At 36.6% G+C, this 12892-nt stretch overlaps 2 protein-coding genes across 6 annotated transcripts in view; one reads left to right on the forward strand and one right to left on the reverse strand.

Moving 5' to 3' along the window:
• The window catches only part of mRpS9 (mitochondrial ribosomal protein S9), a 118194-nt gene that overhangs the window by 29993 nt on the left and 75309 nt on the right, over window positions 1-12892 (forward strand). The gene's annotated exons all lie outside the window — the stretch shown is intronic.
• Window positions 1-12892, reverse strand: part of wtrw (ankyrin repeat domain 61 water witch) — a 76316-nt gene that overhangs the window by 13273 nt on the left and 50151 nt on the right. Inside the window, exons 1-2 of one of the 5 annotated variants that reach the window (XM_073971636.1) lie at window positions 8982-9483; window positions 8522-8627 (exon numbers count right to left, since the gene is read on the reverse strand). The exons of 2 other annotated variants lie outside the window; for them this stretch is intronic. Coding sequence is in view for 1 of the 3 variants with exons in the window: in XM_073971634.1 (XP_073827735.1) it covers window positions 8982-9040 (59 nt within the window). In the remaining 2 variants the exon portion in view is untranslated. Of the gene's footprint in view, window positions 1-8521; window positions 8628-8981; window positions 9617-12892 lie in introns of those variants that run through there. 2 more of the 5 variants (XM_073971635.1, XM_073971634.1) reach the window with 2 other exon arrangements.

Raw genomic sequence — 12892 nt, forward strand, 5'->3', positions numbered from 1 at the left:
CTGATCTATTTGACAGATCTTACCAAATTTTCCACGCAAGGAATATGCAAATGAGAGTTCTGTTTTGCTCGTTTTTACTCACGAGTGAAAAGTATCTGTGAGTGCGATTACTCGAAGAGTACGAGTTTTAAAAGAAGGTTACTCTCCACTCTTTTGTTTTATTTGGAAGCACTCGCGAGTACTCCTGGTTTAATTTTTTTTTTGCAATTTTCTTGTCCCTCTTCTTGTCTCCCTCGTACTCTATTTCGAGCATTTCCACTCCCACTCGTTTTTTTTTTTCTTGCAAAATTCGTACTCTTCATGTACTCGTACTGGCAAACACTTTTCACTCGCGAGTAAAACCGAGCAAGTCTAAAATATGCTTCCCGAGTGACTAGTAAAAATAGAGTACACTCGATTTACTTTTTCCACTCGTGCGAGTACTCACGCTTTAAGTTTTACTCGCCAGTAGTATTCGAGCGAGTATTTCGGAGTTCTGATGCAAATATCCGCCACTAAATCTAGCCATACTCTATTCACCACATGGACTGTGGAGGAGAGCACTGCACAGTGGTTCCGCCCGTGGACAAAAATCGAAAAACTGATGGCGACAAATTTGATTGCGATTGAAATAAATATTCTCTAAACACATTAAATGTTTTATTATCCTGTATTATTTTTGCCAATTTACAGCGGTAATATGCCAAGTTAAGTCGAAGAAGTTGAGATTTGTATGTGGTATCTTAAAAACGAAAAAAAAATCCGAAAAGCATTCGTAGCTTATGAGCGAAATTATAAAAAATTAAGAGGTAAATGTACAACTTCCAAAATGAAACTTATAGTTGATGGCATTGACAATATTTGTACGAAAAAACAAATTCAAAATTCGTGCTCTAAGTTCCTTAAAAATAAATTTTTTGTAAATGACTTTTTGTGCTATTTTTAATATCATTGCTATAAATTTATGTTGAGTTTTACTAATGTTGGCCCCGTAAGGGCAAGTCCATATATTTTTTTTAAATACAGGGGAAAGTCGCTAGTTTACGATAAAAAGAAATCCAGCTGCCACCATCTGCCAACTTGTAAGTTATTCCCCTTATACCACGCCTGTAAAATCGCAAAAAATTCCGAAAATCGGGAGGTACGTTTATATGGGAGCTATACCGAAACGTGGAACTATATTAAACATTTTTTGCAAGGAGGTATGGTGTTCCCTCAGAACTTAAAATGCAAAATTACAGCCAAATCGGTTGGAAAATTTGGGTAAAATCGTCAAAATACCGAATATCGGGAGGTACGTTCATATGGGAGCTATACCTAAACTTGGACCTATATTGAACATTTTTTTGCACGGACGTATGATCTTCCCTCCGAAGTCAAAATACAAAATTACAGCCAACTCGGTAGAAAATTTGGCTAAAATCGTCAAAATACCGAATATAGGGAGGTACGTTTATATGGGAGCTATACCTAAACGTGGACCTATATTGAAGATTTCTTGCAAGGTGGTATGTTGTTCCCTCAGAAAACAGAAGGCAAAATTACAGCCAAATCGACTGGAAATTTGGCTAAAACCGTCAAAATATAAAAAATCGGGGGTACCTTTATGTGGGGGCTACACCCAAATGTGGACCTACATCCATTAAATTTGTTTTTCTCCCTTTTGGGCTCGTCATAAAACTATGTTTCAAATTTCGAGGCGTTAACTCGATTAGAACTATTTTTGGTGCTCCTTTTCATACAAGTGGGACCACTGTGCAACGGTGCAATTTTTTTTTTTTTTTTTGGTGCAAGTCCATACTTCTGAGAAAATGTCCCAATAGCTCCAAAAAAACGTGCCTGCTAACTAACTAACTAACCCTCGCAGGGAGAAGCCGTTGTACATCGTATTATTTCTTATAGACTCGGATTATGTCCGAATATCGATTAAATCGAAGCACTCTTTCGGGTACCTACCACACAAGGTTTGGAAAGAGGGTTGTTTAAGGACTCGCCTGAAATCGTTTTTAAATTTTTTTCTTCTTGCGGGCCCTGTTACGATGGTACAATTTTGAGAAATTGACCCAAAAACTCAACAAGTAAAAAAGTATCAGTCGACATTGCCGACAGAGATATACCCTCAGACTGTGTGGATAAAAACACTTTTTTTCAAGAAAACTTACGTATTGAGGGTGGTCTTCAAAACAATATGGATAGGATTAAAGCGCAAAAAATTGCGGGGATATCGATAGATAGGGTTTTTTTTAAACTGAGTTTCGACAATATTTAGAGTACCATTTTAGCGAATACTCGGTGGGGGAGGTATCGGAAGGTCCACTACTTCCACCTTCGAATTTCATATAATATTCGAAGAAATATTACGATATCCAAAGTGTGGACGAACGTAGTATTCGATTCGAGCTCTCCAGTCACTACATATGGTGCTATAGGGGGGTTTTACAGCTTTAGGACAGGCATGACCAAAAAGAGAATAGAGAAAATGTGAATGTATTCAGAATATTGACAACTTATAACAGTGTGTAAGTATGTTGGTATTCACGCAAGCTACAAAACAATAACAAATCAAAACATTTGCTCTCTTTTGTACGCTCTTTCTGTGCATTCGGGTCGTGTGCGTGTAAATTGCCGAAAGTCATTGGCACCGCCTTGCCAAATGTGGTCATGTATGCTTTAGGGCTGCTTTTTTCTCAAGAAGTATGGACTTGCCCTTGAAAAACTTTTACTGTCGTCGGCGAATGCAAGTTGCTTCAACAAAAATCAAAGTGATCAGGTCTTAAAGTGAATTTATCCAAAAATGTATGTGGGAGGTACCCGACGGAGTGGACAAATATAGTCCATATTCGAACCTGATCTATATCTGGTAGATACATTAGGATGTGTAAAGTATGGACCAAATTGGTCACTTCCATGAAGAGTTATCGTGCGCACAATTTTTCCGAACATTTTTGAACTTTTGTGGGGGAGGTACCTGAAGGAGTGGACGGATATGGCTTATCTTCGAACTTAAACTAAGTTGGCACAAAATATTATGAAGGCCACATTTTAGACCGAATCGTCAGATCCGTTCGAGAGTTATCTTGCGCTCCAACCACTACGAACGGGGTCATAGGCATTTTTTACAACTTTTAGGCTATTTTCTCAGGAAGTATGGACTTGCCCCTGATGAAACTTGTACCGTCATATGGGGTTCTGTGAATATAAGTTGCTGCAACAAAAATCAAAGCGATACGAGAGCAGGTCCTAAACTGAACTTTTCCGAAATTTTGTGTGGGAGGTACCCGAAGGAGTGGACCGATTAAGTCCATATTGAAACCTTATTTAAGTCTGGTACACATTTCACGATGTGCAAAGTATGGGCCAAATCGGTTACTCCCTTCAAGAGTTATCGTGCGCACAAATTTTCCAAAAATTTTCGAACTTTTGTGGGGGAGGTACCTGAAGGAGTAGACCGATATGGCCCATCTTCGAACTTAAACTAAGTTTGGACAAAATATTACGATAGCCTAATTTTGAACCAAATCGGCTCATCCGTTTGAGAGTTATCGTGCGCACCAGCCAGCCAGACAGACGGACGGACATTGCTAAATCGACTCCAAATTGTCTGAAACCTTTATTTCGATGAGGCACATTTTGCCCGTATGAAAGTGTATATGGGCAAAACTGACAATTATTTCATATTCCATTTCCAAAAAATTGAATTTTTTCTTTTCGCGCTACATCAACGATTTTTGGTACATAGGTTAAGAAGAAATTCCCCTGTACAAATCCGCTCGCGAGCAAATTTTTGGTTGTTGCGGACAAATGTTATCGCGGTTTTACTTCTGCTTTTAAGAAAAAATTATTATAAAAACGCTAATTATTTTATTGAGCACAATTGTCCCTAAAAAGTTATCACGAGGTGACATCATTAAGTAGATTGCATAATATTTGTAAAATGTTACTCAGCATTCGCGGAATTTACAAAAAATTGACAAAATTTTAAATGTAATCCGAATTTTTTGAAAATATAGGTCCATTTACCCGTCAAAAATTACAAAAAAGTAACAGTTTTAAATAAAGACATCACGGGGAATCAAATGAGACCAAACTTACAATCATCGGGATAGTAGTTAGGATATTATAGCCAAAATAAGCACATATTTGTGTTACAAAAAACAAATTTTGGTTTGGAATAATAGTTTTCACATGCATTCTAGAGTTGAAAATATTGGAAAAATTCTATAGGAGTACTTCTTTTATTTTTCTTCAAACTCCCAAAGAAAATGGGCGGATTTTGCTTTATCTACATTCACATAGAAGGTTTCCCATTGAGGAAAGTTATCGGGTTGATGAAATAAATCATTAGTCATTTAAAACGGAAATAGAGTTCAAATAAACCGCTTTTACTTATACGCATTATTAAAATATGTGTAAATCGCGTAATTATCAAAATCGTTTTGTCCGCATGTGATTTTCATGTACAGCAAGACCATATCTTTTAATTTGAATATATTTTTCGAAATATAATTTTGACGCTAAGATGTAGCATCGGCTGCATCTTAGCATTAAAAAACCTATAAAACATCACTAATTTGCGCAAAGTTCATACAATTTCGTTCCGCATCAAGTTTTAGTGTCACCATGAAAATCTGCATCGATATATACCTATTTCAAGGCAATCTGTCAAGAACCGTGGATGTAGCATCACACACTATTTTTGGGATAAAATGAATGTAGTTCCCTTATCAGTGAAGTTTTTAAATCTCTGTTTCCGCAAAAAGGAAGATCTGCACTAGTTTTTTCATAGCAGTGCAAGCGGCCCCCAGAATACGCGATAAAATGCGCGATATTTTCAAAAACAATATTAGGTGATTTTCCTACCTTGGAGTTTCTCCTATCTCGCGTTTTAGTAGATGGATTTTAACGAGTATTGATTTGTTAGATCCGCAACGTAAAAATCCAAAATTTGCAATCATGCACAAGTAAATCGAATGCCAATTGTACAAATTAGATCCGAAATATTTGATTTTTAGAAATTTGTTCGCACAAAATTTTCGTATTTGGATACAGATTTCTCTGAAGCTGTGTAGGCTACATTCACGACACATATATCAAATAAATCAGAGTCGTGAGTTCTTCATTCCTATATATGATTTTTTGAAAAACCTGTTTGCGGAACGAAATTATAAGAAAATTTCAAAAAACACTTAAAATCTGGCTTCAAAATGTCAGCATCATTTAATGGTAGACGCAGATCAAATTTTGAAAAGTTATACATTGGTGGGATGATCCTTATTTAGTTGGCTTCTACTTTCACTTTGACAGGAAAATCGGGAAAAATGTGGTTTAATCACAAATCGAGAGAAAACAAAAAAAGTCACGTTGGCTTCAACCCATTTTTACCCATTTTTTAACATAAATATAGCCACAGCTTCCGCGCAAATCAACTATGAAGGCCAATATTTTTTGCCAAGTCTAAAAACATTTCATTTTATCCAAATGCATTTAAATTGTACAATATACAACCACTATTCGCGAGTTATAAAGGGGTAAACCTTGGCTTCAACGATGTTAAATTTTCAATAATTTTGCCCATATACCCTCGTTAGCATAAATGCTGAGGTTATAAAAACTCAAAAGTTTAACATTGACCTTGAATTTCTCTGCAACTACCAGACCTAATTTGACCGGTTAAAACTCTTAAAGCTGTCTAACAAAAAAAAAAAAAAAAAGAATTATGAAAATATCTTTATCCGTTCAAAAGTTACAGAATTTTGACCAGGAAAAAACGATTCTGAACCACTGTGCGTCGGAAGTATTGTGTTTACTTCTTTTCTTTAGGTCCGAGGATGAGGGTACATCTCTGGCTCCTACAAACCTGCTCCTAAGCTTTGAAAAATCTCAAAATGGCCTTACACAGAACAAAATTAAAAAAAAAAACGTAAATTCCAACTAATCTGCAAATTTTCCCGAACTCAGTAAATTGCCAGTACTTGAAGGAAGAATACCTTTGTTTAGTGCCGTATTAAATATTTCAGCTACTTCTTCTAGAATTTTCCGTACAAAGGTTTGAAGTACAGAGGAAAAGTGTTTTTATACCCTCACCATAGTATGGGAAGGTATATTAAGTTTGTTTTTCCGTTTGTAACGCATTGAAATAATCATTTGCGACCCTATAAAGTATATACATTCTTGATCAGCGTAAAATTCTGAGTCGATCTATGCATGTCCGTCGGTCCGTCCGTCCGTCTGTGGTAATCACTCTACTCGTAGCATCCACAAAAATGGGAGATAGGACGCTGAAATTTTGGGAAGATGTCTCTTTTGTGTGCAGGTAGGTCAAGTTCGATGATGGGCTATATCCACCAAACATCGTCAATATAGGCCCATGTTTTGGTATAGCCCCCATATAACGGTACCTCCCGATTTTCGGTATTTTGAGGATTTTAGCTACAATTTATAACCGAACTTGCTGTAATTTGACATATGAGGTTCTCAGTGGCCACAAAACTTATCCCCCAAACATCGTTAATATAGACCCATGTTTTGGTATAGCCACCACATATCGGTACCTCCCGATTTTCGGTATTTTGAGGATTTTAACTACAATGTTTAACCGAACTTGCTGTAATTTGACATATGAGGTTCTCAGTGGCCCCAAACCTTATCCACCAAACCATCGTCAATATAGGTCCATGTTTTGGTATAGCCCCCATATATCGCTACCTCCCGATTTTCGGTATATTTTGCATTTTAACTAAAATTTTTAACCAAACTAGCTGTAATTTGTCATATGATGTTCTCAGTGGCCACAAAACTTATCCCCCAAACATTGTTAATATAGGCCCATGATTTGGTATAGCCCCCATATAACGGTACCTCCCGATTTTCGGTATTTTGAGGATTTTAGCTACAATTTATAACCGAACTTGCTGTAATTTGACATATGAGGTTCTCAGTGGCCACAAACCTTATCCACCAAACATCGTCAATATAGGTCCATGTTTTGGTATAGCCCCCATATAACGTTACCTCCCGATTTTCGGTATTTTGAGGATTTTAGCTACAATTTATAACCGAACTTGCTGTAATTTGACATATGATGTTCTCTGTGGCCACAAAACTTATCCACCAAACATCGTCAATATAGGCCCATGTTTTGGTATAGCCCCCACATATCGGTACCTCCCGATTTTCGGTATTTTGAGATTTTTAGGTACAATCTTTAACCGAATTTGACATATGAGGTTCTCAGTGGCCACAAATTTTATCCACCAAACATCGTCAATATAGGTCCATGTTTTGGTATAGCCCCCATATATCGGTACCTCCCGATTTTCGGTATTTTTTGGATTTTAACTAAAATTGTTAACCAAACTAGCTGTAATTTGACATATGATGTTCTCTGTGGCCACAAAACTTATCCACCAAACATCGTCAATATAGGTCCATGTTTTGGTATAGCCCCCATATAACGGTAACTCCCGATTTTCGGTATTTTGAGGATTTTAGCTACAATTTATAACCGAACTTGCTGTAATTTGACATATGAGGTTCTCAGTGGCCACAAACCTTATCCACCAAACATCGTCAATATAGGTCCATGTTTTGGTATAGCCCCCATATATCGGTACCTCCCGATTTTCGGTTTTTTTTGTGGATTTTAGCCACAATTTTTAACCGAACTAGCTATAATTTGACATATGAGGTTCTTATTTGCCACAAAACTTATCCACCAAACATCGTCAATATAGGTCCATGTTTTGGTATAGCCCCCATATATCGGTACCTCCCGATTTTCGGTATTTTGTGGATTTTAGCTACAATTTTTAACCAAACAAGCTGTAATTTGACATATGATGTTCTCTGTGGCCACAAAACTTAACCACCAAACATCGTCAATATAGGTCCATGTTTTGGTATAGCCCCCATATATCGGTACCTCCCGATTTTCGGTTTTTTTGAGGATTTTAGCTACAATGTTTAACCGAAGTTGCTGTAATTTGGCATATGAGGTTCTCTGTGGCCACAAAACTTATCCACCAAACATCGTCAATATAGGTATAAAAAGTTCGGCCCTTTTTTACTTGTTTTTTTTCAAACTTTAAGAGTAGATATTCGATTTTTTTACTATCATAGGATGATGACATGTATCTATGTGTCGGCAAAACCGATAATTTCTGAATAGCTTATTGTGAAATTTATTTTTACCGGAAAGAAGCAGATTCTACAGAGTATACAAACATTTTGAAAAAAAGGAAATATTTCTTATTTACACATTATTCCACGACCAATGCCATAAAAGTTATATTCTTGCAAAAAAAAATAGAATTGCCATAAAGAAACTGGTTTTGAAATCATCAAATTTGTTTATTAATATTTTTATTTTATCGGCATGTTTATGAGAATCTTATGATTGTAGTTTACACCTTCACCGCACGCCTTACTTTTATGATTTATATTACATAAATTTTATTAATGATTTTCAAAATTATAATAATTCATAATTGCATGTGAATTGAATTGACTTAATGAATATTTTTTATTTATTTATTACACTTGCCCAATCTTTTAGTATTTTTACTTTAGCGAAACATCTGGATATTCTTTTGGTGTTGGGGGTATAATTTTCACAAATTCACACAGTTAGGCAAATTAAAATGGAACAGCTGGCGAGGCGATATTAAATCAAATCACAACAACAATTAAAAAACACAAAATTCAAATAGTTTTATATTCATGGTAAACTAATAAAGGTGAATACATTTAGTGCAAACAAAGACACAGAGAGAAAGGAGGTAGGTAGGTAGCTAGGTATCTAGTAGAGGAAGCGACTACGTTTTAAATTGTATGCACAATTTTTTTTTCATTATTTGAATTAAAATTATTTAATTTTAAACATTTAAGCATTTTAATTCACTACACAAAATTCTACTCTACAGAGTGGGTGGAGCGGTGGTGGAGGGGTGAAAGGCTTCTTTTAAAATTTGAAAAAAATAGCAGAAAAAAACTTGACACTATACATTGAATGTAGCCATATCCAGGGATGCTGCCAAATTGATAAAGTATGTTCTAATTTCATTTCAAAATTAACACAACAACGAAAAAATCAACAACAATACACTGAGATATAATGACAGTAACAGTAGTAACAACAAATGAAATGAACACAAGTTTACTTTTGTTGCTTTTCTTTTGGGAATTCCAAAAAACTTTTGTTTGTTTTAATTTCAATTCACAGGTTTTTTAATGTTCTAATGCGGCGCCTGAGTATTTATTTCTCTTATTTTTCAATATTTTTTAAATATGGATTTTTTCTTTTTTCAAATTTTTATTTCCGTAAAAGCAGTTTCTTTTTTTTTCACTTTTAAAAATTGATTTGCGTTGGCGCATTGTTTGGCTTGGCCGTAGTCGTCGTCGCCGTCTTCTATCTTGTCCGCTTGTCGTCATGCAATGACTCGTTTCGCGTATTTCCGTTTTCTAGACATGTTTTCAACCGTTTCAATTGTTAGTTTGAATTCAACTGAACTTCAGTTTTTGAGGGAATTTAATTTTCAACTGTCGTTACAAACCGCTCCAGTGCTCACAGCTTGTGCTCTCAGCTTTACTCTGAGATTTTTTGCAAAAATCCAATAACAAAAAATAAATAACAAATTAACTAAACCAAACAAATTAAAAGCCAAAAAGAATGACACGATCGATTGATGGTTAAAAGAAAAATACATACATACAAACATAGAAATAAACAAAAAATCTGAGAGACGCCAGCCAGCCAGCAAGCCACCAAACACGAATTTAAGTTGACAACATCAAACCAAAAGCGAATGTACCAAATAAATGAGCCAGCCATACACAGCCAGTCAGATAGACAGACAATTTGGCACAAAATCTGGCTTAAACATCACATTTGTCATGTGTATATATGTAGATCTATATATGTACATATATATGTATTGATGTGTAGTTCATTTCATTTGGTATATTCAAAACCAGTGGAGGGTAGTATGATAATAGAAATTTGAAATATCTTCCATTTTAAATAAAAAAAGCAAGTAAGAGTCAGTCAGCTGAGAGATATAACCTCAGCCTCCGACCTAAAGAAAAGAAGTAAACACAATGCTTCTGACGTCTGTAAGGGTTCTTTGGATTTTTTGTTCCAATTTCTCAAGAAGTATGGATTTGCTCCCGAAAAAATTGTACTATTTTAACTAGGGCCGCATACAAAACATGTTACCAAAAATGGCTTAAATGTCGTTTAGGGGCACCTCTCAGATCGGGCTGAAATTTTTACAGTAGATAGCCCTTGGCATCCTGAATACAACGATATATAATTTTCCGGGGGGAAGTCCATACTTCCCGAGATATGGGTCTTGACATTTCGGAAATTTCGTACTTTCACAACTTTAGGTTGTTTATTGGCGCCTCTGGGATCGGGCTGAAATAAAAATTTCAGCACGATCCGAGTGGTGCCTATAAACAACCTATAGGTTTTAAAGTACGAAATTTCCGAAATGTCAAGACCCATATTTCGGGAAGTATGGACTTCCCCCCGGAAAATTATATATCGTTGGAATCAGGGTCCCAAGGGCTACCTATGGTAAAAATTCCGGACCGAGCCGAGAGGTGCCCCTAAACGACACTTGTTCCCCAAAAATTTAAAAACGTTCCCCTACTGCACGAGTCCTTATACTGCATTCTTTTCAAAATTTGTACCTGAAATAGTGGTCCGATGTAGTCAATATTCGTACATAATTCCAGTCAGAAAGAAATAATACGATGTACAATGTTTGCATCAAATCGGTTTCTAACATGGAGGGTTATCTTAAGCCTACTATATCTACCCAATATAGTTGTTGCTGGCATGAGCCATTATCTCAGTAGTAAGAGGGCCCGCAAAAAGAGCTTGTTGCAAAATAATTAAAAACGAGACGGGCTGTTAAACTCTAATTTTATGTGAAGGATTATACCGCCGATTTCGTCCATATTCAAACCTAATCTATGCCTGGAAGTAAAATTACCACATGCAAAGTTATGTTCAACTCGGTTACTCCCTTCGAGTGTTATCGTGCGCAAATTTTTAGCGAAAATTTTTAAACTTTTGTGGGGAGGTACCGGAAGAAGTGGACCGATATGGCTTATCATCAAACTAATACTACGTTGGGACAGAATGTTACGGTACCCAACATTTGAAGCAAATCCGTATTAGCTCAAGGTTATGGGTCCTACTTTTCATCGACGTGAACGGCGTGTCTCAGGACACCAATTGTAGAGGAGTTTGTTTTTCCGTTTGTAACACATTAAAATATTCATTTGCGACCCTATAAAGTATATATATTCCTGATCAGCGTAAAATTCTGAGTCGATCTGTGCATGTCCGTCCGTCCGTCTGTGGTAATCACTCTAGCATCCACAAAAATGGAGATAGGGCGCTGAAATTTTGGGAAGATGCGTCTTTTGTTTGCAGGCAGGTCAAGATCGATGATGGGCTATATCGGTCCACGTTTTGGTATAGCTCCCATATAACAGTAAAGCCCGATTTCAGGTATTTTGACCTTTTTTGAGTCACATTTTCAAACCGAATTAGCTATACTTTGACATTTAGGGTTCCTAGTGATCAACAAACTTATATTACAAAGGATAGGGACATAGGTTCATGTTTGGCTATAGCCCCCATATAACGGTACCTCCCGATTTTCGGTATTTCGAGTATTTTAGCTAAATTTTTAACCGAACTAGCTGTAATTTCACGTTTGAGGTTCTCAGTGGTCATGAAACTTCTCCACCAAACATCGTCAACATAGGTCCACGTTTTGATATAGCCCCCATATAACGGTACCACCCGATTTTCGGTATTTTTAAGATTTTATCTTCATTATCACACCGAAATGACTGAAATTTGGTACTTAGTCTTCACTGGGGGTATAAAACTTTCCCCCAGAATTGTGTCGGTATAGGTCCACGCCTTTATATAGCCCCCATAAAATGGTACCACCAGATTTTCGGTATTTTGAAGGTTGTGGCCTCAATATTTCTCCGAAATGGCTAAAATTTGGTATTTAGTCTTTGCTGGGGGTATAAAACTTTCCCCCAGAATTTTATCGTTATAGGCCCATGCCTTCATATAGCCCCCATAGAACGGTACCTCCCGATTTTCGGTATTTTGAAGGTTGTGGCCTCCATATTCCTCCGAAATGGCAAAAGTTGGGTATTAAGTCTTCGCTGGGGGTATAAAGCTTTCCCCCATAATTTTATCGGTATAGGCCCACGCCTTCATATAGCCCCCATAAAACGGTATCTCCCGATTTTCGGTATTTTGAAGGTTGTGTCCTCAATATTCATCCGAAATGCCTGAAATTTGTCGGTATAGATCGACGAAATTTGCTAAAATTTGGTAATTAGTCTTCTTCATAAACGAGAGGAAACTAATATAACTCGTGGTGGAGGGTATAACAAGTTCGGCCAGGCCGAACTTAACGCCTTTCTTACTTGTTATCCTTTACAGCTTTTAGTCTTTTTGGCATAAATTTAACAAAATTTTCGGTGCAAGAAATCTGAATGTGCCCCCATTCTGCTTGCAAAGCATTTTTCAGGGTCCCGTACTTTAGATGTTATGACTTCTTATATGTGTCTCCAAAAATACTCCATAAATTTTCTATAGGATTCCAATCCGGGGATTGGGCAGATCTTTGAATTACTTTTGGATAGTTATAAGGCATCCGTTTTCGAACAAGGGGGGGTCATTATCTTGATAAAATTGGAATGTTGTCCCCAATGACATTTTTTTCAGCGCTACAAATTATCCTTCAGAATGTTTAAATAACACATCTTATCCATAATTCCTTCGATAACAAGTAAAAAGGTGTCAGTCGGCTTTGCCAATGTGAAGTGAAACTTTCACCTACGGGCAGATCGAAGGTATTTAAGGTCTCTTCAG

This window comes from Musca autumnalis, unplaced genomic scaffold (assembly GCF_047663935.1).
Source record: "Musca autumnalis isolate F117 unplaced genomic scaffold, ASM4766393v1 scaffold_1, whole genome shotgun sequence".
Lineage (NCBI taxonomy): Eukaryota > Metazoa > Arthropoda > Insecta > Diptera > Muscidae > Musca > Musca autumnalis.